A 24,827-nucleotide genomic window follows, 5' to 3' on the forward strand; every position below is an offset into this window, starting at 1 on the left:
GCCTTCCCATGAATAGTGTTTTGCCTTCAGTGAAGAAAGTAGTTTTTAAAACAGCTCTGATTAAAACCGGTATAGAGTATTCACATTCTCAGCCAGCTTAAGACGCCTCTTATGCAAGATACCCCTGTGTTAGGTCTTTCTTTTACTTCTTTTTTTTTTCAAGACCACAGTATGTTCATTTTATTTTCCAAGTTTTTCAGCTGTTACAATAAAACTCAAAGCAGTAGGGAAAACAAAAAGAAGTGAAACAAAGGGTGGTCTTCTGGTCAATAAAATTCAGTTTCAGCAGTTACTCCAGCATGTATTCATCGTGGTCTTTGGGCAGTTGTGTAAATGACACTCACATTGGGGGTCGAGTGTTGCCGCCTCTCTCTTACTTCTTAAACTCACCTCTTTTCACTTCCTTGTTGCCACCATCCTAGTTCAGATTTTCACTGCTTGTTAGATGACTACTACCATAGTGTCACTGTTCTTCGTGTTCAAATACATTCTGCTGCAGACTTTTTTTATAAGGGTGAAGATTATAGTGACTTTCCATTGATTAAAAGATAAAAGGAAATGCATATATTTGGTATTCAAGACCAGTCTGCACTCCTCCCTAGACACAGTTTTTCCTCGCCTTGCCCTTCACGTTTCATCTCCATGCATTGAACTTCTGTCCATTCATAAGGCTTATCTCACACACTGTTCTCGGGGAAGCCTATTCTGAGTCTCCACATGGGTGTGATCACTTCCTTTTCCTCCCCAACTTTTTAACCCTGCTTACAGCATTTTAAAGTTCTGAGACTCATTTCCATAAGCTACTTTATGGTTACGCACTATAGACAGAATTTTCATGTTTCATGTAAAGCATGGTTACCTATTTGAAAAACAGGTAGAATTGCTGAAACATTTTTTTCATTACCATTGTCTTATTCTTATTTACCATTTCATTGCATTACTTTCTTCTGTGGCCTACACCTGTTATTTTCACTGGACTAACAAAAACAGAATACTGATAATTTATTTTAAATGTGTGACGTTTTTAGAATTGTTTCCAAGCAAGTCTACTAAAATGGCATTCCAGAAAAACAGCATTTCCTCCTGTATTCTCCCTGTTGTTGAAACTCTTGCCAGCCAATTGGTCTGTTTAGTGTTCTGGGTCTTTGTCACTAAGGAGATAATTTTTGTATAGTCACTTAGTTGACAGAGCTCTCTGTTAGTGATGACTTTCTGGTATTGGGGATTTAAAGAACAAAAAAACTTTCTGCATCCTTTATCCTTTGTTCTTTTAGCAAAAATGTGTTTTGTGAATTACATGCTTTTCGGTAGACTTGAAATATTTTAACACCTTGATTCTTTTTATAGCCTTATAGACAGCTTTTTGTTGGACTCAGCACCTCTTAATGTTACTATGTCCCCTACTGGAGACTTTCTGGCCACTTCCCATGTGGACCACCTTGGAATTTATCTATGGTAAGTTCTTTTGTATGGTAAGTTCTCTCTGAGGTAAGAAGGAGAAGGAAGATGATATTGTCAATCATAGTTGCTAACATTGCCCTTTAGTTTTGTCTTCTTAAACCTATAAAATAGAAATGTCACATAGTTAACTCAGAAAGTTAATTCACAAAAAAATACAAAAAAAAAAAAAAGGAGTTCCCATCGTGGCGCAGTGGTTAACGAATCCGACTAGGAACCATGAGGTTGCGGGTTCGATCCCTGCCCTTGCTCAGTGGGTTAACGATCCGGCGTTGCCTGTGAGCTGTGGTGTAGGTTGCAGACGCAGCTCGGATCCTGCGTTGCTGTGGCTCTGGCGTAGGCCGGTGGCTACAGCTCCGATTCAACCCCTAGCCTGGGAACCTCCATATGCCGCGGGAGCGGCCCAAGAAATAGCAACAACAACAACAAAAAGACAAAAAAAAAAAAAAGAAAGTTAATTCACCGTAACTCTAAGACTGATTCAGCATCTGCTTGATATTTTAGATAGCTTTGCTCAAGTGTATATTCTAAAGCACATAATTGATTTTTATGTTACCCAAATATTTGGCTTTTATTGGCAGAAAGGGTAAATAAGTTTAAAAATGTTAGAAAAGGGATATCTCCAGTTATGCTGGTCATCCTGCTGCTACCCCAGTGCCCCTAATGACCTTGGTCAGTCACTTCTCAACTTCAGCCTACTTTATAAAATAAAGTATATGTGTGGGAAAAAATGCTTTCTAAGATTGATTTTAGTTACTTTTCATAATCATGTAAGATATTGGTGGTGATCTTCTAACTCCACTGTGTTGAACATGTAAGAATTCAAAATAGTCCATTATCTGGGTCTAGAAATTTTTTGTCTATTTTCTGAGTTCAGATGTCTAATTATTTTTTAACTCTTATTATTGGGGTAGAGAAAAAATGAATTCCTTTTCTAATTATAAGATTTTCTAATCGTTTTTTTAGGATATGAAAGTAAATTCAGTATATAATAGAAATAGACTCTTGTCACCTTAATAGGCAAAATGGAGTATCTCCTGGAGTCTGTGAGGCTTGAACAATCAAGACAAGAGAAGAATGGCAGCTCTGATACCCCAGCAACAAGAGTATATAGTAAAGCTATTAATATAACTAAGAACTTGATAGTTCTACTTTTATTTTCGATTAGGAAGCAGAATCTGATTAGCCTGCTTTGGAACAGGTATCCACATCCTGATTAGTCATGCAAGGCCATGGTTCAGGCTGTAGTAGAGAACCATTCTAGAGAAGGGGAAATCCTTGCCTATTCAGCTACCCCAAGGATCTGACCAGCATATTCTCTCTCGGACTTAATTTTGAGTCCATCTTTCCTTCACTTGTAATTTCCTTATATGAAGATTGCCATTTGTGAAAGCAGTGTAAATATATGGATGTTATGTTACCTTATCAAAATTTTACACACTACTGATCTCTAAATACTTTTTTGTGCTACATTAAAAGTAAAGACTCCATTAATAATGTTTATGCATCACTTTCTTGTGATAACATCTATGACATGAATCAAAATATTTTCTAATTAATATTATCTATTTTTGAGAACTTTTGTTTATTTTGGCTATGCCTACAGCATGTGGAAATTCCTGGGCCAGGGATCAAACCCATGCCACAGCAGTAACAATGCCTGATCCTTAGCCCACTGAGCCACCAGGGAACTCCTTGAGAACTTTTTAAACTTACAAGTGATCAGAATCGTAGCCAAATTCAAGATTGTGGAGATTATTACCTATAATTGATGTTTCTTTTATATGTTTTAAAATATTGCTTATGTTTTTATCTCTCAGGTCCAATATTTCCCTCTACTCAGTTGTTTCATTACGGCCACTTCCCACAGATTATGTTCCTTCAGTAGTGATGCTTCCTGGTACTTGTCAAACCCAAGGTAATCACAAAATAATAAAGGAATTTTTGAAGTGTAATATGATAAACTTAACAATGCAGAATGTTGCTGCTGAAGGCAAAATTTAATGCATTCAATCAAAATATTTTTTAGCTTATATGAAATATTTTGAATGACTTCATGAATTTTTTCAAAGATAATTGATGTGGTATTGATATCAAATAGTATACCAGTGGAAAAATGTTTTGAGTTTGGTGATGGGAATTGTAGTTAATATGAGAAAATAAGAAAATGAACTAATAGAGTTTACAAGGCTATGTTGAATGAACATGTTATGAAATACTAATGGATTTGGAATGAATTAAAGTTGCTTTTATATGATAAAAATCTCATTTGGCAATAATTTGTTTCACTTGAAAACTTTTTGTTTTAAGATATAGAATTATCAGAAGAAACCACAGAACCAAGTGATGAAATGATAGCATATGACTCCCCAGAACAGTTGAATGAGCAATTGGTGACTCTTTCACTTCTTCCTGAATCCCGGTGGAAAAACCTTCTTAATCTTGATGTTATTAAGGTAATATTATACCATAGTATACTTAATATTGGTCCATAGAGACACATTCCAGAAGCGTTTTCTTTAGTAGAGATAGCTTCCCTTTGAGGACTTTAGGAGGAGCAATTAATGACTAAGGTAGTAAAGAGTACATCATTTAGTTGAATGCTATTTAATCCAGTATGATGATCACAAGATTTTCTTCCTCTGTTTTTCTCTCTCCCTCTCCCTCCTTGTGTGTGTGTGTCTCGACTTTGAGACAACTCAAGGACTTTGGATATAGCAAAAGTACAGCTTGCAACTACAGAGCTATTAGAAATTGTATGTTTTAGACCCAGCCAAATAAATTACTTGTTTAACTTCTGAAACAAGAAAAAAAATTGTTGCCATAATGTGTAATGTTTCTATCACTAGACATTTGGGGACTAGAAGGCTTTCACTGTTTTTTGTTTGTCTGGGGGTTGTTTTGTTTATTTTTTGGTTATTGTTTTTAGAGTATAGTGGTGAATCAGTTTCTGCTGTACAGCATAGTGATCCAGTCATACATATACATACAGTCTTTTTCTCTTACCATCTTCTATCACGTTCTATCCCAAGAGATGGGACATATTTCCCTTGCTGTATAGTAGGATCTCATTGCTTATCCATTTCAAATGTAATAGTTTGCATCTCCCAACCTCAAGCTCCCTGTCCATCCCAGTCCTTCTTCCTAGCAACCCCAAGTCTGCTCTCCATGTCCACGATTTGTTTCAGTTTTGTAGACAGGATCATTTGTGCCATATTTTAGATTCCACATGAATGTGATTATCATATTGTATTTGTCTTTCTCTTTCCGACTTACTTCACTTAGTATGAGATTGTCTAGTTGCATCCATGTTGCTGCAGAAGGCATTATTTTGTCCTTTTTTATGACTGAGTAGTAATACATTGTGTGTGTGTGTGTTGTGAGTGTATTACATCATCTTAATCCATTCATCTGTCATTGGACCTATAGGTTGTTTCCATCTCACTGGTTTTTTTAGAATTAAGCTTCATTCACCTTTGTCATACCACAACCTGTTCTGTCAGCTATGAGAAGATTTGCTGTGTCAGGTTCAGGCACATATATAAATATGAACTAGGTACTAGTTACTGTCCTGAGACCATAAGAATGGGAAAAACCGGAGTTCCCATCGTGGCTCAGTGGTTAACGAATCTGACTAGCAACCATGAGGTTGTGGGTTTGCTCAGTGGGTTAAGGATCTGGCATTGCCATGAGCTGTGGTGTAGGTCACAGACACGGCTTAGATCCCTCATTGCTGTGGCTGTGGTGTAGGCTGGCAGCTACAACTCCATTTGGACCCCTAGACTGGGAACCTCCGTATGCCATGGGTGCGGCCCTAGAAAAGACCCCCCCCCCAAAAAAAAAGAATGGGAAAAACCCCTAGTCTCTTTGTCCTTGAGGCGTTTACAGTTTTACATGAAAAAAGGGACGATTATTTAAAAAGGAAAATGGACAATTATGGCATAAATTAGTGTTTTTCAGGGCATGTTTCATGACCCCTATTTGTAAGTAGCAAAAGCAATTGAAAGATAGTCTAGCATGGAAAATTGCAAAGATGATCCTGGTAATAAGGGTAAGTATTGTTTTATGATGTGGTTAGATATATACATACACACAGTCACTAGAGGTTATGTCTGTACTGAGTCATATATAGGCTGGCATAATAAAAGTGTAAGGAACACTGACATAGATAACCATGACAAAGTGTGGTAAGTATTTTTGTAACTAAAAACGTAGCATCAGAGAAGATATATGTGTCTTGTGTAAGAAAAGAGAAGTGTTCACATATTAATTTTACAGAATTTAAAAGTGCTTTTTACTTGCTCATTTTTTACAAGATTGGGCATCAGCATAAAGGTAGGAGAATAGTTGTAAAATCTCCTTCATGTTGTGTAGTCTGTCAGCTGTAAAGGAAGTACTTCATGGAAGAGCTCTGAAGGCAATACATTAAAAAGTGCAAGCAGGTCAGTGTGAAAGGAACAATCGTAAGTCCAATTAATTGATCTAAATTTGGGGACCACTCTGCTTGCTAAGATATATTTTGTTCTGCATAAAAACTAGAAACCCAAGTGAATGATCTTTATGAGAGAAATATGCTAGCACCTCTAATATTTTTATTTTCCTCCAAATGAAAGAAGCTAGATTTTTTTTCTTCTTTTTTTTTTTTTTTTTTTTTTAGGGCCATACCTGCTGCATATGGAAGTTCCTAGGGTATGAGTAAAATTAGAGCTGGAGAAGCCAGCCTGCACCACAGCTCCACTGAGCAGAGGCCAGGGATTGAACCCGAATCCTCATGGATACTAATCGGATTTGTTATTGCTGAACTACAATGGGAACTCCTAGATCTTTTTTTTTTTTCTTTTTAATGGCATATGGGAGTTCCCGGGCCAGGGATTGAGTCTGAGCCATAGCTGAGCCCTACACTGCAGCTGCTTCAATGCTAGATCCTTTAACCCACTGTGCCAGGTTTAGGATCAAACCTGCACCTCCAAAGCGACCCAAGCCACTGCAGTCAGATTCTTTCCTTTTTGGTCTTTTGTTCTTAGTCTTTTTTTCTTAGGGCCTCACTTGAGGCATATGGATGTTCCCAGGCTGGAGGTCCAATTGGAGCTGTAGCCACCGGCCTATGCCACAGCCACAGCAACGCAGAATCTGAGCCGCATCTCGACCTACACCACAGCTCACGGCAATGCCGGATCCTGAACCCACTAGCAAGGCCAGGGATCAAACCCGCATCCTCATGGATGCTAGTTGGGTTGGCTAACCGTTGAGCCACGACAGGAACTTGTGCAGTCAGATTCTTAATTCAAGTTCACTATAGCAGGAACTCATATATTTTTTCATTTTTGCCCTGTGGGTTTTCTACTTTGTGTTTTCTTTCTGAAATTAGGTAACTTCCAGAGCCCCCTGGAGCTTCTCCAAAGTCTTTTGTCTTCATTTACAATTCAGTTGACTGTCTGCCTTCTAACTCAAGAACAGTGAGTTAGAAGGGTAATCTGACTCTTACTATATTTCTACTATTCCAAAGAAGGGCTGTTCTTACAGTACTTTGTCCTGCTTTCTGATAATGACTTTCTTTTATGCTTTGCCCCCTGGAGGCCACAAGCATCCCTGGTTTTCTTTCAAAAAGCAGGTTTCCTCAGGGTTCCTAAAGAATAGAAGAGGAATAGTGTATGGTAAAATTTTAAGATTCCTTTATTAGGCAGTTTACCATAGAAAGAATCCATCAAATGCTCCTGTGGAGAGATAGATAACAGTGTAGTCACCATAACTGAATGCTGTCAGTAGGAATTCTGATGGAGGTTTTCCTCATAGAATTTTGCCAACACTTGAAATATTTTATAAATGAGTGATTAATACAAAGTTCTAAAGAAAAATAAAATTTCCAAGAAAATAGAAGAATTAGTGTCATGCTTCACTCAGAAAAATTTCACCAAATTGCTCCTAATGGCAGAGTCTGCCTCTTGAGTCCAAATTTTCTTTGGAGAAAAGAAATTTGAAGTATTGAGCATTTATGTAGATTTTGCTTTCTAGCCCATTTTGCAAAAAAAAAAAAAAAAAAATTGTATTTCAGTATAAAAGTTCCGAATTGCATGTTATTTCTTCACCTGAATATTCATGCTTCAGGAAAATGAGCTATGTTTGTCTTAGAGCTTTCCTGAACTCTGCATTTTTCTTCTTGTCTTATCAGCAAGAGTACTGGAAGTTTGCTTTGGGAAGCCCAGTTTAAAGATAGCTGTGGTATTGGTTGGTTGGGATTTTATTTTAGCATCCTAATCTGAAAAAGTTTCAGTCCTTTTTTTTCCTTTTTCTTTTTTCTTTTTTTTTTTTTTTTTTTGGTCTTTTTAGGGCCGCACCAAAGGCATATGTAAGTTCCCAGGCTACAGGTCGAATCAGAACTACAGTTGCTGGCCACGGCCACAGCAACACCAGATCTGAGCCATGTCTTCGACCTACACTGCAGCTCTCGGCAACACTGAATCCCTTAATCCACCAGGCATCAAAAGAGTATTCTTATGGAAACTAGTTGTATTCTTAGCCCACTGAGCTGCAATGGGAATTCCTCATTCCTTTTTTAACTTTTGAACTTTTTAAAATTTAAATGGGAATTAAATGTTTGAAACTGTTGGCAAGATAATTACTGGTCTTTTTTCCTTTTCTCATTTTCTCATAATTAGAAAAAGAATAAACCAAAGGAACCACCCAAAGTACCAAAATCAGCACCATTTTTTATTCCAACAGTTCCTGGCCTTGTACCCAGATATGCTACACCTGAACAAAATAATGATCCTCAACAGGTAAGAACCATATTGGAGCTTTGGAAGTATATGGGGTGTGTGTTTTGTGTTGTACATTTGTAGTTCTTAACCAAGACCTAATTTTATAGATAGAGTAAATCTAGCTTTTTGAAATTATAAACCATAACTTTTTTGTTACATTTGTGGTTTCTGAATAATGTGTATTTGTTTTTATTTAAGTCTAAAGTGGTAAATCTTGGAATTTTGGCTCAAAAATCAGATTTCTGCTTGAAACTTGAAGAAGGACTGGTAAATAATAAATGTAAGTTAAATTATAAAAGTTTTACCAAGTATCTTCAGCTTATTCTACTTGATATGAGGAAAAATTGGGTAAAATAATAGCACATTTCTCAGTAGCTGAAAGTAAAAACCAAAACGATTGAAATTTTGGTTTTAATCTGAAGTAGTTTTAGCTTTGTGTTACACATTGAATGAGTGACACTAAACTCTGATGCTATTGACATTATAATAATCTTTTGAGAACCTTTCCTTCTTTCTGCATGGAAAATTGGATTTTTTTCTTTTTTCTTTTGTTTTTATTTACAAATACAGTTTGCAGTATAGTTTGAAAAACAGCAGAGACTTTCGTTTTAGGTAATTTCAGATATTACCAAATTATCCCATAAAAAAGGTGATTTTGAAATTTGAGTGTTATAAATTCTGAAAGCTACAGTCTGTAGCTAATGATAAACAATAAGAGCTATAAGCATTTAACAGAATCGTAAATCAAAATTCTGTTTGATTTATTCTCTTGTTATCTGACCCAAATGCTTTTGTTTTTATACCAGTATCACTCGAGTGCACACTGACAAAAGTCAGAGAATGGTATTAGTGGATCACTGTAGCCGGCTAAAGAGTAGCAGTATCATAAAAGGAGTAACTTGTTATATTTATGGAGGAACAAAGAAGAAAAGCACTATTATTTAATATATATTGAAGAACAGAAAATAAAATGTATTACTTTTGTCATTGGTGTTCATTTTGAAAAAAACTACAAGCATACCTACTGCCAGTATAATATGAAATGCCTCATAAAGTTTTGGAGTTCTTTGGTAGCCTAGCAGGTTAAGGATCTGGTATTGTCTGTCACTGCTGTCTCAGGTTCCACCCCTGGCCTGGGAACTTTTGCATGCCACAGACACAGCCAAATAAAAACCTTTAAGTATGTATTATGTTTTCGTAGGATGCATATGCAACAAGAATGCTTACTTCTAGGGAAAAGAAGTAGATTTGGGGTGGGTAAGAATAGAGTCTTTCCCTTCATATAGTTCTGTACTGTTAGTGTTTCTAATGATCATGTGGAATTATTACAATTTTACAACAATAGTAAGAAAGAAAAATAACAGCTACTATTAATAACTTGGGATATATACCTATAGCTTTCTTATATTTGTATTTTTTCTGGTTGATTTAGGATTTATGAGCATCTTAAAATGTCTTTTGCTAGGCATTAATTAGATTGTAACAGCTTTAGTAAGAAAAAATTTAAAATACTGAAAATGCCAAAAAAAAAAATTAAGCCACAGAAGTAATTTCCTTTGCAATTTCATTGTATGTTGCTTGGGAGTCTGAAATGAAAACTAGTTTTCTAAATGAAATGATTGTAGGTAATAACTGGATTCTTAATAAAACTTACTATAGATGAAGCTGCTCTTAGCCTTCTGAAAGAATTAGGCCCATCAGGAATTGAAACAGAGCTGCGAAGTTTGTCTCCTGATTGTGGTGGTTCTATAGAAGTTATGAAGAGCTTCTTGAAAATGATTGAGATGATGTTGGATAGAAAGCGTGATTTTGAGTTAGCCCAGGCATACCTTGCACTCTTTCTGAAGGTAAGTCTAATATGTAAAAATTGCCCTCCTCTAGAGTAGTGTTTGATAGAACTTACTCCAAAGATGGGAATGTTCTATATCCATACTTTCCATGTGTGGCTACTGAGCACCTGAATTGTGGCTAATGTGACTGAGAAACTGAATTTTTCATCTTACAGAAATTTAATTAATTTAAATAGCTTCCTATCTCTAGTGACTACCATGTTGGATAGTTGGACAGTGCAGCAGCTTTGTAATTGTTTTTTGTTGTGTTTTGTTTTACTTTTACCTCAACACAGTTTTGATTCAACCTCTTGACTTTTCGTTGTGTCATCCATTTGATCAGTATACTAAACTATTAACTTTTTAAAGTAGTTATGTTTTGGCAATTTTTTTATGATGATGAAGAGAACGTCAGGCTTTATGTTTATTTTTTGTATTTTTTTTTTCTACTGCTGAAATGCAAATTTTTACTTCTACCCTGGTTGAAAGAGTTTCAGATAACTTGACAGTAACACTTCTTTTATGGATAATATAATGGAGAACTCATGTTTATCTAAAATGGAGAACTCATGTTTATCTCAGTAAAATGTATTGAAGGAGGTAGATGATGCTGATTTTCAGTGATAGCAGATATGATATGATAAATTTATTCCATTTATATCCAAGTATTCACTTGATCTCATTATTTAAAATTATTTAAAAGTAGATTTATTGATGGTAGTGTGAAGGATTAAAAAAAAAATAGAAGTGAAGTGCTACAGATTGTTTTTATGTTCTTTCCCAGATTTGGTTCCTGAATATAAGTTTACTTAAATCTTTAGAAAATAAAGCAAAGGGCCCCTAGGCCATTCATTACTAATGTGTTACAACGAAAGGAGGAGACTTAAAAGAAGCACAGAAATACAGATTTAGTGTAAGAACTGGGACCTTGTCTCTGCGTCTGTATCAGGACTGTCCTTAAGTGGAAGAAAGTGATGACCACTTTAATTCTAAGAGAGTGATAAAGGAACTCTATCAAAGTTTGATAGAGGAGAGGGAAGTTGGAGATGGTTATAAACCAGATTTATGAAAAAAATAGTCTCTCCTGATGTTCCTTGATAAAAGAGTTAAATCCAGTTAAATTTTCTTAAAACATTCCACTATTATTTCTCTTTTCAGTTACACCTTAAAATGCTTCCTTCAGAGCCAGTACTTCTAGAAGAAGTCACAAAGTTGTCATCACAGTTGGAAGAAACATGGATCCATTTACAATCACTCTTCAATCAAAGCATGTGTGTTTTAAATTACATAAAAAGTGCTTTGTTATAAAAATAAACATAGGTAACTAAGTCAAAGATTTTTATATTAAAGGAGTTGAGTTTAACTCTTATCTTTTTTCCAAGTTCCTCATATGAAAAGAAAGTAAATGCCAGCACTGCCAACTAGTCAGTCATCCTCCACTTTAAATGCTAAATACTTTCTTGAAATAAAATTATACCTATCTTTTGCTTTAAAGATATAAATAATTTTCTCAAATGATTTATTTTCTGAGACTCTTCATGTCAATTACTTGGATATGATTTTTTTTTTTAATTGTCATCACCAAGCTCATGTTTTTTTTTAATATTTGTAACATATGAGGTGTGCTGGTGTTTCCTATAAGGTATTGCTGAGTTAAACTGAAGATAAAACTGATACATAATGTAGCTGTAAAATGCCTTCATGTTATGAGGTAAAAGGCATGTTTCTTTCCTTGGTGGCCTTTCCTGAAAACAGAGAGCTGGGAGGCGTGTTGGACAGTGCAGCGCTCTTGTATTGCTCAAGGAATTGACGAGGAAGTTGCTCAAGATCTCAGTGACAGATCCAGATTTTCTAACACTTCCCTAATCCTGTCTCCACTGTAACCTTTCTAAAGGAACTTATTCTTTTATATGAGAGGCTCTTTCACAAGCAACTTACTGCAGGAGACAATTGAACAGACCCCTAGGATAAGTGAGGGAAATTCCAAATTCCATTAAACATACCCTTGAAATGCTTTTCTTCTTCACTGATGACCTTTTTATTTGGGAAGAAACTGCTGACTGTACTTTTCTTTCATAACCATTGTGAAACCAGATAGCTCTGGAAGTTTCTTTTTCTCTCATCATTGTTGTTGTGGTTCAAGACTTCAGCAAAAGCAGTTCTTCTTAAAAAGCACACTGTTCTAAAAACTTTTTAGTTTTTATAGTTAAAAGTAGTATCATTCATAAATTTAAACAGGTTGTATTTGAATACAGGTACATTCTAATTAAGGATATACTTTTACAGAATAATCTCCTGAATGAATAGTCCTTTAATTGTCAAGGTGTTTTTGTTTAATCGTAAAAGGCAGAATTATTAAACTGCTAAAGAAATAAGCCAATCTGGTTTTTATACTTTGTTCTTTTAGAAATGTATGTAAACTTAAAACCATTTTATTAAATGTTAATAATGACTTAAGTTCTAGCTTTAAAAACTATATTTCCCTTACTCCAAATACTGTATTCTAAAGACAGGTACTATCTTTATGCAAGATATGATGTTCACTTATGTACTATGTGAAGATTGTAAATATCTAGAAACATTAATAAGAGTTCTAAACAACTTGTATTGCTGTGACAAATCTTGAACTTTTTTTTACATGGAAATACAGGAGTTGAGTATATTTTTACTGGAGATATCTTTAAATAGTTTTAAAGCTTCATTCTGGCAGGTATTCTTCCAGAATCTTGTATGTTTGCCATCAAGGAAGAGAGGGAGAAAAAAATACAAAGAATAATTTTTTGTGTATATATTTTTAAAAATATATCGGTCTGTACACACTGCTTTTTCTTTAAATTTTAAACTACAGACCCAGTATATGACTACTGTTTACTTGTGAAAACATTAAAGACAAGTCTGTTGCTGATGATTACCTTCAATCCTAATACCTTCCCTAGAAGTAACATTTAACTTTCCATCTAGACCTTTTTTTGTGGATGTATATACATGTTGTATATTGGTACAGGAAATAGTGTGTAGCTTCAGTTTTTATTTAAATATATGTATATCATTCTGCAGCTTTTCTCTGTGGTTTCTTTGAGTATAATCTCACCTAATTTCACCTATTTAACTTTTGTATAGTGTTCCACAATCTGTTTAGCCTATAATGGACACTAGGGTAATTTTTTTTCCCCCTATTTACAAACGGTGCTGAAAAGAATGTCATCCTCTGCCTCTTTATGTGCATATAAGGATTTCTCTACTATATGCTTAAGCTTTGAATTGCTGGATCAGAGTTAGACAGTTTTAAAGAGACACTTTATTGGGCTATCAGAATGGCTATTATTAGTTTACAGTTTCTCAGCAGTGAGTGAATACCTGCTCCCCATATCATTAAAGACATTTGGTTTTAGATTAACAATTTTTAAATTAACCTAATATGTGAAAAATTGTCATTTTTATTGTTTATATTAAAAATATCTGACTCTAGTGAGGATGGTCATCTTTTCATATATTTATTTTGGACTATTATTTCTTTGCCAACCCTGCTCATTTTTTTGTTGAATGATTTGTCTTTTTATCTTAAGGACTTGTGAGGAGATTTTCATACAGTTTAGATAAATATTAGTCTTATACATCTGTTATGATGTTTCTCCCAGTTGGTCAATTGTTTTTACTTTTGGTGTCTCTTTTAGACAGTTGTTTTATATTATACCTAATCAAATTGATAAATATTTTTGACTTTTTTTTCAAAATATAAAGCATATTCTGTATTTTCTTCTAATTATCATATATGCATCCAGATCTCCATCTGGAATTTATTTTTGTGAAGAGTACAAGGTGCAATGCTACTTTTATTCAGAAGTCCAAAAACCATTTGTTGAAGTATATTCTTACTCATTTTGGATGCAGTTTTATTATGTGCCAAATTCTTTAAGGTATTTGATATTCCTAATAAATAATGCATGGCTTAGATTATAGTCTTCCAGTATGTTTTCAGGGATGGTGGTGATAAAGCATTCCTAATATTTTTTTCAAAAATGTCTTGGCTATTGGTGAGTATATCTTTTTGTTTTGATTTTAGTTGCACTAAATTTATGGTGTTAGTTTGAAGAGAATTACAGTTTACCCTTAAACAGAGCGTTAAGGGTGCCAACCTTCTGTACAGTTGAAATCTGTCTATAATTTATACTTGGCTCTTCATACCTGTGGTTCCTCCATATCTGTGATTCTGCATCTGTGAATTCAACTGAAAAGTGTGTAGTACTATGGTATATACTGTTGAAAAATATCCCTGTGTAAGTGGACTCACCCATTTCAAATCTGTGTTGTTGAAGGGTCCACCACACAATAGTTATTTTTCTTCAAGAACAATCTATGTCTTCATTAAACCAAGTGTGGGCTTCTCTTTGCTTCATGAGATTTCTTTATATAATCATACTTTTTTTGAAAGATTTATTTCTGGGTATTTTATTTTATTATATAGTAAAATATATATTTTTTAAAATATATTTTATAATTGGTTATTGCTGTCATGGTACAAGCAATTTGCTTTTTTTATATGCTGAACATTTATGACACTGAAAAACTCAAAAGTTTGTGAGTATATTCTTAGGCAATCCAAGAGAATCCCATCTTCTGCAGTTGAATCTTTATTTTCTATCTGATATTCATATTTCATTTGTTTTTAATTAGGATTACTTTAGCAATCTGGCACAGAATGTTAGACAATAGCAATGTTTAGAAATTTTTGTGTTATTATTTTAGTGGAATGTTTTTAATGTTCCACCATTAAGGATACTGTATGCTCTGAATTTCTGGTAGCTATACTTAGTTAAGTTCTATTTTATTACTAATTTGCTATTTTTTTTTAATTTTAACTAGAAGTATAGAATCTTATCAAGTGATTTATTTTCCCAGTATATATTGGAAAATCAGTATCTTTAACTGGTGTAATTAGTGCATTTTATTCCAAGATTTCTTACATTGAGATGTACTTTTATTTTTGGAATAGAACTTTTTTATTTTTATAAGAGATGAAACTGGTACATTTGTCTGTTTCATGGAATTTATCTATCCTTGACATGTATTTTAAACTAGCCAAAGGGGAAAGAGTCTTGCATAAAGTTGTTATTAAATAGTGATTTTTGTTTAATTTTTTCTATGGTTACCGAACTAGTTGGATTATCTGTCTCAAGCCAGTGTTGGTAAATTTTCCTTTCAAATCATGACATTAATCTAGATTTTTCAAATTTATTAGTGTAAGTTATATTAGGATCATGCCCTTTTATTAATTGCTAGATTGAAATGACCAAAACCTAACTCAAATATAGGAGCATCTAAAGTCCAAAGATAAATATTGGCTTTACCTACTGCTGGATCCACAGGTTCCACAGGAATTAGTCCCTTTCTCCATCTCTCCTTTTTTGCTCTCCTCATTATTAGTAAACTGTTCAGTCAAGATCTCTCATTCCCTGATTCATCAGATAGTTTATTGAGGACTTAGTATGTGCCAGAATTTTGTTTGTGCTGGGAATATAAGTTGATTAAAACTTGAGGTAATACTGCTTCTGGCAGCTCTGAATTTACATATTTTCCCCACAGACTCATTACTGAGTAAACAAATCCTGAAAGAGAATTTTTGCGAGCCTACTTAAACTGTGTACCATAGTTCATGGTGATTGAAGTAGCATGTTTAAGCAGAGGAAGAGGCCTCTGACAGTTCACACACAGCTTTCCCTGACTGTATGACATTTGGAGAGCTCTGAACTTTCCACCTGCTTCCTGAGGGGAACAAGGGAGAACTGAAAGTTTAGTGTCAACGGACTGGCTGTAGAGCCACCAAGTCAAAGGGAGCCATGACCCCATATCAGAGTGTGACTGCACTATCCTAGCCCAAGGCCCAGTTGGAAGGCTAGGTGAAACCTGGGGCACAGGCTAAATGGGATGATGGTGGTGAGTGGAGGAAGGAGAAGGAAAGGATCTGGCATCACAAAAGGCTTTTCCTTTATCCACATGCCATCTTGGAAAGGAGAAGGGAGTGGACTGAACCACTGAGAAGAAACAGCCTTAGTAGAAAATCTGAACATAAAATTTCACGAAATATTTGTTCAAAAGAGCCTAAACTATGTGAAAGAGACTGAGGTACCTTTTATTTGGTAAATCTGTTTCCCTCATCCCCTTCCAAATCCAGCAGTATGAGGGTTTAGGATGAAATGTAGTTTGCTCTATAAAGAATCTGTAGGGATTTCTTTTTTAGTGTCTGTATGGTAGACTGAATTTCCAATTCCAATTAATGCTTATTTACAGTTCCAGCTGAATTCTACTAAATGTCTCAAAAGGAGTACATAAAATATTCAGTACTTATTTTTTTATCTCCACTTTTTAAAAATGATTTATCTACACCAATGATGTACATAGCAATGATTTAATGTTCATCGAAAAAAAATAAGCATGGCATAAAACCTGGGCAAACTTCTTTTTTTCAGCAATATCATTTATTTGCCATTACAGTCAGGAATGTATATTTCAAATCAAAAAGTTTTGTTACCATTTTAATTTTTTTCCCCACTATCTCTGACTAACCAGTCTTTACAACTTATTTATTTTGGTTCTTTTTCCTTATCTGTACTTTCCAAGTCTGGCCTCTGTCCCATAACTCTGGCCTTATTTCCTCAGTCCTAGCCACACCCTGCTCTCTACACTAAATATTACACAAGCACAGTGGCTGAATTAGTACAAGCGCATGGATTTTCCAACCTGGATTCACCTTACTGTGTGGATTGAGTCTAGGTATAATATACCAAAAGGTGAAATCCTCCTCCACCGAGCACAGTGCTTCGCTCCTCCTTCCTTCAATCACTGACTTACTGTCTCATAAATGCTACTCACTTAGCAGCTACTCTATCTCAGGTGCTGTTTTATGCTCTTGAAATACTTCAGAAAATAAAACAAAGCGCTCTGGTCCTTGAAGAGCTTAGTTTTAACTCACCATCACCATTCTTTTATATTCTTTTGGTTGGCTATTTTCCTTTGCTCTCTTCTGGTACAAAGACGAAAGTGTTTCTAAGCCGCCACTTTGCAAAGGGACTGCTTGTTGGGAGTTTGTTTCAAAGTGCGGAGCGTGCGTGCGTAAGTACGCACGTGCGTGCGTGCACGTGTACGTGCGGAGAGAAGGTCTCCATTAGCTCCCAGACGAGCAGGTACCTGCGTGAGAGAACATTCAGTGTGGGAGTGCGGCTGCATGCCGTTTCGCTGCTCTTATTTTTAAACAAAGCGTTTGGTTCCAACTTCGAAAAGCAACGCATATGATGAGACAAAATAATTAAGAGAAAGAACTTTTTTTTCCTGAGAAGACACCACCACCTCTTCGTTTTCTGGCGAAACCAGGTTGGTACTAGAGGGCTAGATTTGGGGAAGCGGAAGTGAGGAATTGGGCTGGAGGTGCTAGATAGATAGACAGGACTCGTGGATCTGAGGTCCACTCCCCTTTGGCACACTGGACCTGGTCTGACCCAAAGGGAAGGTGGAGGCAGGGGACAGGCTGCATGTTGTCACAGTGACAAGGAGGTGAGGTGAAGGGCACTGCACAGGTGGGAGCCGTTGCGGGTGAGGAAATAGATGCATGTGGGGACTGTGTGTTTCTTCAGTCCATTCTGTTTCCTTTCCTCCGTGGTTCATTCCAGATCTTGTGTGGGCTTCGACAAGGTGTTGGAGATACCACCGTAAATGAGGTAAAGGCCTGCCCTCCAACCCCAGATGAGCCACATAGAAGAGCATCTGTGTATGTGGAGCCAGGGGAGGCTGCAGAGGACAGCTGTCAGGAGAGCTCAAAAGACAGGTGGGTGGCAGCAGACAAGAATTCAGTCAACGTGGAACGTAAAAAGCAGTGGAGGAGTTCCTGTTGTGGCTCTGCAGAAACGAATCCGACTAGATCCATGAGGATGCAGGTTCCATCCTGGCCTCCCTCAGTGGGTGGGGGGATCCAGCGTTGTCATGAGCTTTGGTGTAGGTCACAGACGCAGCTCGGAACCCACGTTGCTGTGGCTCTGACTTGACCCCTAGCCTGGGGCTTACATAGCCCGTGGGTACGGCCCTAAAAAGGAAGGAAAGAAAAACGGTGGAAACTCAGGGGTTGCCAAATGCATGCTAGTTGTTACCACCAGGAATTGCGAAGGCCAGTGGTCCTTGAACTGGGTGCAAAGGGAACTGACTTTTCTGCAGTATTTTTGTAGTTTTATTTAAAATTAGACAAAATTGGGTAAAATGTTAACAACTGTTGAATTTAGGTGTTGCTATATATACATTTCATTACTCTTTAGATTTAACTCTTTTGCATTATGTTTTACTCTTAATTTTTCAAATAACATTCATATGTGTATATATATATATATATATATATATATACGCCTTACCATCTATCTTTCCAAATGTAGATATATCCTATTATGTACATATATCCTATGTGACTGGAAAGAATTGCACTTCCTCTCTGAAGGCGACAGTGCTTGCTGCCCAATCACTGGACCTTCCCACAAACCTCCACACTTAACCTGACAATTCTTGGGAATGCAAGTCCTTAGCATTGGGTCTTTGAGAGGAGCTAATACTCTCGAGGTCCTATCTTCTCTCCACACTTGGCTGACAAGACCTGGGATGTAGAAACCCCTGGAAGTGGCCATGATTCACCTGGTGCTGGGTGAGCCTGGAGCTCTTCCAGGAAGTGGTGTGAAAGACAACTGGCAAAAGAGATCATCATCTAAATGATGTGATGCATGCCTGAAGTTTCTCGGAAAGCTTGAGGAATATTAGGGTGGAGAGTTTCACTCTCCTTCAGTGATAAGCAGAAATAACCCACTTGATGCCTAAATGAACCAAATGGCAAAGAGAAACACATATCACATTAGCTTATCTCTTTACCCTTTACCAGAGCCAACAGAAGAAAATTCCCATTCTCTTTCCTGCTGGGAAATAATAGTCACTCAGCAAATATACCACACCTTGTATCACTTGAAACCAATTTTATCTTTAAAAAAATACACTAATCCTTAAAAAGATTCTTTTTTGAAACAAAAAAAGCCTTTTTTCTTATAGTTCTTATGTAGCAAAACCCCTGAACAAATAAAGTTGACCAGAAACATTTAGGGTAAGTTTAGATGATAAGGGAAAGTGTCTCTCATTGTTTTCCATCGTCTTCAAAGTGCTTCACCTGGCTGATTTTTGCCTCTTTTGCCAACATGGCCATCATATTCCCATGGCTCTGTCCCTGTTTGTGCTGTGGCCTTCAGCTGAACTTCCAAATTTGGTATAAAGTCCATTTCATTGTTGTGTGTACACAACAGGTGTTAAATAAATAATTCCATGGTTTTCATGGAGTGATATCGTTTCCTGGGGGTTCCAGAAATTCTTTCAGAGGGTCAGCAAAGTATTATGAAAAACCATTTTCATAATAAGACTCAGAAGTTATTTGAGTCTTTTTTGACTTCAGTATTTCAAATACAGGAAATACTAATAAATATAATCTGTATAACCAAAGCTTGGGGGGGTCCTTAGTAATTTTTAAGAGTGAATGAATCCTGAGATCAAAAATGCTAATAAGTACAGTTCTAATTGATTGGTCAAATACATGACCTTACCAAAAATGCTGGCATAAACTATGCAGTACCCTATGCTTATATCTGAAAATGCCTTAAAACCTGATATTTCAGGATACAGGAAATGAATCAGTACTACTCTCAGATTTTCCAAGAAGGCCAAGGTGGCTCTCAGGGTTTGTTTTTTGCTTTTTAGGGCCACACCTGTGCTATATGGAAGTTCCTAGGTTGAGTAGGAGCTGCAGCTGCTGGCCTACACCACAGTCATAGCAGCGTAAGATCTGAGCTGCATCTGTGACCTACACTAGAGCTCACAGCAATGCTGGATCCTTAACCCACTGAGCGAGGCCAGGGATCGAACCTGCATCCTCATGGATACTACTCAGCTCTTTACCTTGAGCCACCACAATGGGAACTCCCAGCTCTCAGGTTTTGAAGGTCCATTCAGTGTCAGATTTAGTTGGAATTGGAAGCTGTGGTGTGTTGAGTTCCGTGAAGACTAGCTGGCTAACTTTAGGCTAAGACAATGAAATGATAAGTCAAGAGTGCTCAAGTTATTAAGATAATGAAATGTATCAATCCAGGTGCTTACAATCTGTTACAGCTATTTCAGCAGGAAAACAAAACAAAAACTGAAGAACCTTAGGGATCTTTCCAAGTCTTTTGTGGCCTGTGCGGCTAAGAAAAATGACTAGATCACCCCCAGTAACTTGCATGGCCAGCCTTAGTTGCTGGGTATCTCTGGCACCTCCGAAGGCTGGAGATCTTAGCCACCACTCTCGCTGGAACAGATTCTGTATGGTACCTCCTCCATAGGAGTGACTTACAATTTATATTTGCATCCATTGGAATAGTCTGAGGCTCATGCCTGTACCCAAGCCACAGGGGAAGCCAAGAGAATGAAGTTCTGGATTCTGTGTTGGGGATGCAGGGACTTTATGTTGGAGATTTTCCAGCAATTTCGGGAGGTATTTGAAGCAAAAAAGTAGAATAGATATCCCCGTAGTTCTCTTCGCTTTCTAACATACACCCTTCTTCCATGCTTAAGCATCCTAGCAACAGTAATAAAATGCTATTTTTCATACAAATGAAAAAAACACCCTTGCCTCTAAATGGAAAAACAACTTTATCAAATAAAGATGGCTTGAGGATTAAATAACAGAAAATGCTGACTAACCATGATTAGAACAAACGGGAACTAATTTTTCTCATATGTCCAGAAGTCTAGAGGTAGGCAGTTGTTCATATTGGTTCATTTATTTGGTGATGCTGTAAAAGGCATAAGGGGTGTGTGTGTGTGTGTGTTTCTCCTGCTTTCCCTGCTTCTTTTTTTTTTTTTTTTTTTTTTTTTTTGTTTTTTGCCATTTCTTGGGCCGCTCCCGTGGCATATGGAGGTTCCCAGGCTAGGGGTCTAATTGGAGCCGTAGACCCCCATGCCAGAGGCACAGCAACATGGGATCCGAGCCGCGTCTGCAACCCACACTACAGCTCACGCAACGCCAGATCGTCAACCCACTGAGCAAGGGCAGGGACCGAATCCGCAACCTCATGGTTCCTAGTCGGATTCGTTAACCACTGCGCCACGACGGGAACTCCCCTGCTTCATTTTTTTTTTTTTGACAGGAACAAAGTTCTTCCTGTTTGTCATTTTGTGGTCTCAAAATGGCTGCCAACAAACTAACATCAGACCTTATCAGACCTTCCCAAGCATGAAAGAAGGAAGATTAGCAAAATTATTTATCCTTTTGAGGCTTTGTTATTTTATTAGAAAAGCTCCCTGATGACTGCCCCAACAGATTCTCCCTCAGCATCATGGGACATCACTGGCTGCATGACTACCCCTTGGCCAGTCACTGATAATGAGTAGCTTAGAAATGATTAGCTTAGACCAATGTGATTTTCCCCCAGGGCTGGGAAAGAGAGCAGTGAGCACTATCTAAGCATGAAATCATGATGCTGTGAGAAGGGAAGAAATGGCAGAGATTGCTCAGGTTGGCAGTGAATACTGTCTTTGGTTCATAATACCAAAACAGGGGAAAATTACATCATTCTTTGTCTACTGGAGATTGATTTTATTGAGTTATGGGTTAAATATGATTTAAATGAAAGAAATTTGGTGTATAATTTAACAGTGGCCACATATTTTAGTGTGAAATGAAAGTGAACGGAGATTAAGGAATGAAAATGGTCCAAATAGTCCAACTTAGTCTGCTTGTGAGCCTGCCTCACTGTTTCTGAGTAGCTATAAATCATGAACACAGCTCTTCTAGAATTGGCAGCAATATGGCTCTTAGAAAAGAACCCAGAAGGTAAGATTTAAAGTCATAGATGACATTTGTCATAAGATCTGACCCTGCTCTCCTGTGTACATTTGCTTTTTAATAGCAGTCTAAATTTCAGACTTGCTTCAACTTAAAGGCTGGTACCAGATAGTCTCATTGGTCTCAGATCCCAGCCTCCTCAGGCCCTCACTCTGCTAAGTCAATATAGGCATAGTAGCTGCTCGAATAATTGTTTTTTAAAGCTTTGTGGAGGTATGATTGATGTAAAAATTGCGTACATGTAATGTATACATTTTGATGAGTTGGGGCATATGCATAGACCCATGATAGCATCGCCACACCTTGGCTGAGTCAGAATGGCCACTGCTGACTGTCGGAGTCCCATGCTCAATCAGCATGAACTAAAGCACTCGTACTCAGGTGTAGCACACGATATGTGGGCAAAGTGCTGATGAGTCAGTCTTCTCAACACCTCATCTGTTAAGTAGCAACACTTTGTAAAAACTAAGGATTCAAAGGATGTATCAATCAAGGGATGGCAAACAGAACTGGTTCGACTGTTTCTCATCTAAAAATGTTAAATGACTTAATATCAGAAAAAAGATGGTAGGGAAGATTTTAGAACATTTTCCAAGGGCTCATATGGAATTAAAAACCATCTCAGTATCATCTGTAGGAAAATATGCTGTATTCAGGAAAAAAAATGCTTACTTTAAAAAATAAAAACATTTTAAATTTTACTTTTCATTAAAGAAGTGACAAAAAGGAAACTGATATTTTAAGGTGAGAAAAAACATGTCACCTTCTAGGAACAACTAATGCTAAGTTTTTAAATGAATTCTGAAGAAAACAAATGTAATAACATAGAATTTAGTGTACTCCATGTTTTTCTCATTAAATTTATAACAGTGTAAAAATATATCTTTTCTTCCTTCAAAAACAGTAACCACAAAACTTCCTGTTTAAAAACCCATATCCATATGCCGCAGGAGCAGCCCAAGAAATAGCAAAAAGACAAAAAATAAATAAATAAAAATAAAAACCCATATCCACCACGCTCTACAGTAGAAATTTGACAGAACACTGTAAACCAGCTATAATGAAAAAAATAAAATGAAAATTAAAAAATAAACATTATGCAAAAAAAATAAAAAATAAAAACCCATATCATTTGGCACTTTTTCAGTGACCAGAAAGTTGTTGGTTTTGGCAAGCTGAATTGCTAATTGTAGCTAATACTCCACTCTCAGGGTCTCCAGCTGAGCTCGAGAATTAAATTGACATAACATCAATTAACAGGAGAACAGCATACAGATTTATCCCATATAAGTTTTATGTGATGTGGCAATCTTCATAGGCAATGAAGACCCAAAGAAGTGGCAAAATCTAAATGCTTTTATACTAAGACTGAACAAAGAGAGTCACTTGTGGGAAAGTAACTAAATATATGGAGGCTAAAGGAAGATGAGAAGTATTTTAACCAGGTTTGCTTGTGCAGAATTCTTTCAACCTCTCCAGTTTGTGGTGATAGTTTTTTCCCCCTGTATAGGAAGGACATCTTTCAAATGGGAGTTTTATTTCCTGCTTTCAAGAATAAAAGCTGAGGTCAAAGCATCTTTCTTACACCTGCTCTTTTTCAAGATCCTTTAGCTCAAAATAATCCTTATGTACAAATGGCATGTTTAGAGATGACAAATTTTGCCATGCTTCAGTCATTTTAAACTATTTTCACATTTTTTTTTTTTATGGCGACACCTGCGGTAAATGGAAATTCCCAGGCCAGGAATTGAATCCGAGGTGCAGCTGCAGCAACACCATATCCTTAACCCACTGTGCCAGGCTGGGGATCCAACCGGCACCTCTGCAGTGAAGTCACTGCAGTCGGATTCTTAACCCACTGCCACAGCAGGAACTCCTAAACTATCTCCAATTTGAACTTGCAGTTGGGCACAAATCATGATATTAGAAGACCTTGGAGTCAGAAGCACCTGACTTCTAAACAGAGCTCTCCTACTTGCCAGCTTAGAGACTTTAACTTGTTGAGTCTCAATTTCCTCATCTGTAAAGAGAGGATAAAAATAATTCTGCCTTATAAGGTCATTTTGAGGATGGATTCCCTATCCTGTTCTGGCCTCTGAGAGATCTAACCCTCTTGGATTGGGGAGCAGTCTGAGAAATAGATTGAGACATGATTCCAGTTCTGGCCTGAGTTACACTAGCATCCCTAAGTGAGCCTCCACCTGTTTGCACAGAGATAAACAGCAAGTTTTCAGTGCCCCCAAAGTTCTCAAACATGCAAGACTGGATTTACAAATGTTCTCACAATTGTAAACTCCTCTTCCCGTGTTCTTCTGTTTACCCAGGTGCCTACCTAACGCTTCCCTCGAGGTGGTCTATTCCACCAGAGGGCTCAGCTGTGTACATCTACCGTTTTGTACAGTATGTCTGTATAATTTGTAGGATGGTCTGGTACCTTAGCTTTTGTTGACATCTGCGCTGTTTTTCCCTGGAGTTATCCTCCTTATTCCTGATACTCTATTCATTCTACGCAACCACATTATACTTTTGTTACTTGCAGAGAGCCAGAAATTTTCCTTCCATTATGTTTTGTGGACACCGGTTGTCAACACCAATTTATATGTCTGTATTTTATCAGTCTGCCCTTTTTTCTCTTGTTTTGTGCAAGACTTTATCCTCAGATTGTCTACTTATTTTTAAAAATAGTATTTAAACACATGAACATATGTTTTTAGCCAGTTGGCTGATTTCCTTACTAGCAGAATTGTATCTGAAAAGTCTGAAAAAAAAAACCAGCATAGGGACCTAATGCAAAGATAGACACTTAATATCTGAAAATGGAAAACAGACTTGAGAAAATTCTACTCAGATGCTTCTTTAGGTGTATTTATACTAAAAATGGAACTGCTA

General features: G+C 36.8%; 2 protein-coding genes across 3 annotated transcripts in view; both read left to right on the plus strand.

Moving 5' to 3' along the window:
- WDR36 (WD repeat domain 36) overlaps positions 1-14,437 on the plus strand; it is a 72,545-nt gene extending 58,108 nt beyond the window's left edge. Inside the window, exons 18-24 of the mRNA XM_003354239.5 lie at positions 1,348-1,455; positions 3,279-3,376; positions 3,769-3,914; positions 8,115-8,234; positions 8,415-8,496; positions 9,876-10,063; positions 11,204-14,437. Of these exons, the coding sequence (XP_003354287.3) occupies positions 1,348-1,455; positions 3,279-3,376; positions 3,769-3,914; positions 8,115-8,234; positions 8,415-8,496; positions 9,876-10,063; positions 11,204-11,353 (892 nt within the window). The 3' untranslated portion in view covers positions 11,354-14,437. The remainder of the gene's footprint in view (positions 1-1,347; positions 1,456-3,278; positions 3,377-3,768; positions 3,915-8,114; positions 8,235-8,414; positions 8,497-9,875; positions 10,064-11,203) is intronic.
- CAMK4 (calcium/calmodulin dependent protein kinase IV) overlaps positions 17,197-24,827 on the plus strand; it is a 324,433-nt gene continuing 316,802 nt past the window's right edge. The window contains exons 1-2 of one of the 2 annotated variants that reach the window (XM_021084617.1): positions 17,197-17,413; positions 17,710-17,864. The gene's annotated coding sequence lies outside the window, so the exon portion shown is untranslated. Of the gene's footprint in view, positions 17,414-17,709; positions 17,865-24,827 lie in introns of those variants that run through there. The other variant, XM_021084620.1, reaches the window with a different exon arrangement.

The sequence above is a fragment of the Sus scrofa genome, chromosome 2, assembly GCF_000003025.6.
Source record: "Sus scrofa isolate TJ Tabasco breed Duroc chromosome 2, Sscrofa11.1, whole genome shotgun sequence".
NCBI lineage: Eukaryota > Metazoa > Chordata > Mammalia > Artiodactyla > Suidae > Sus > Sus scrofa.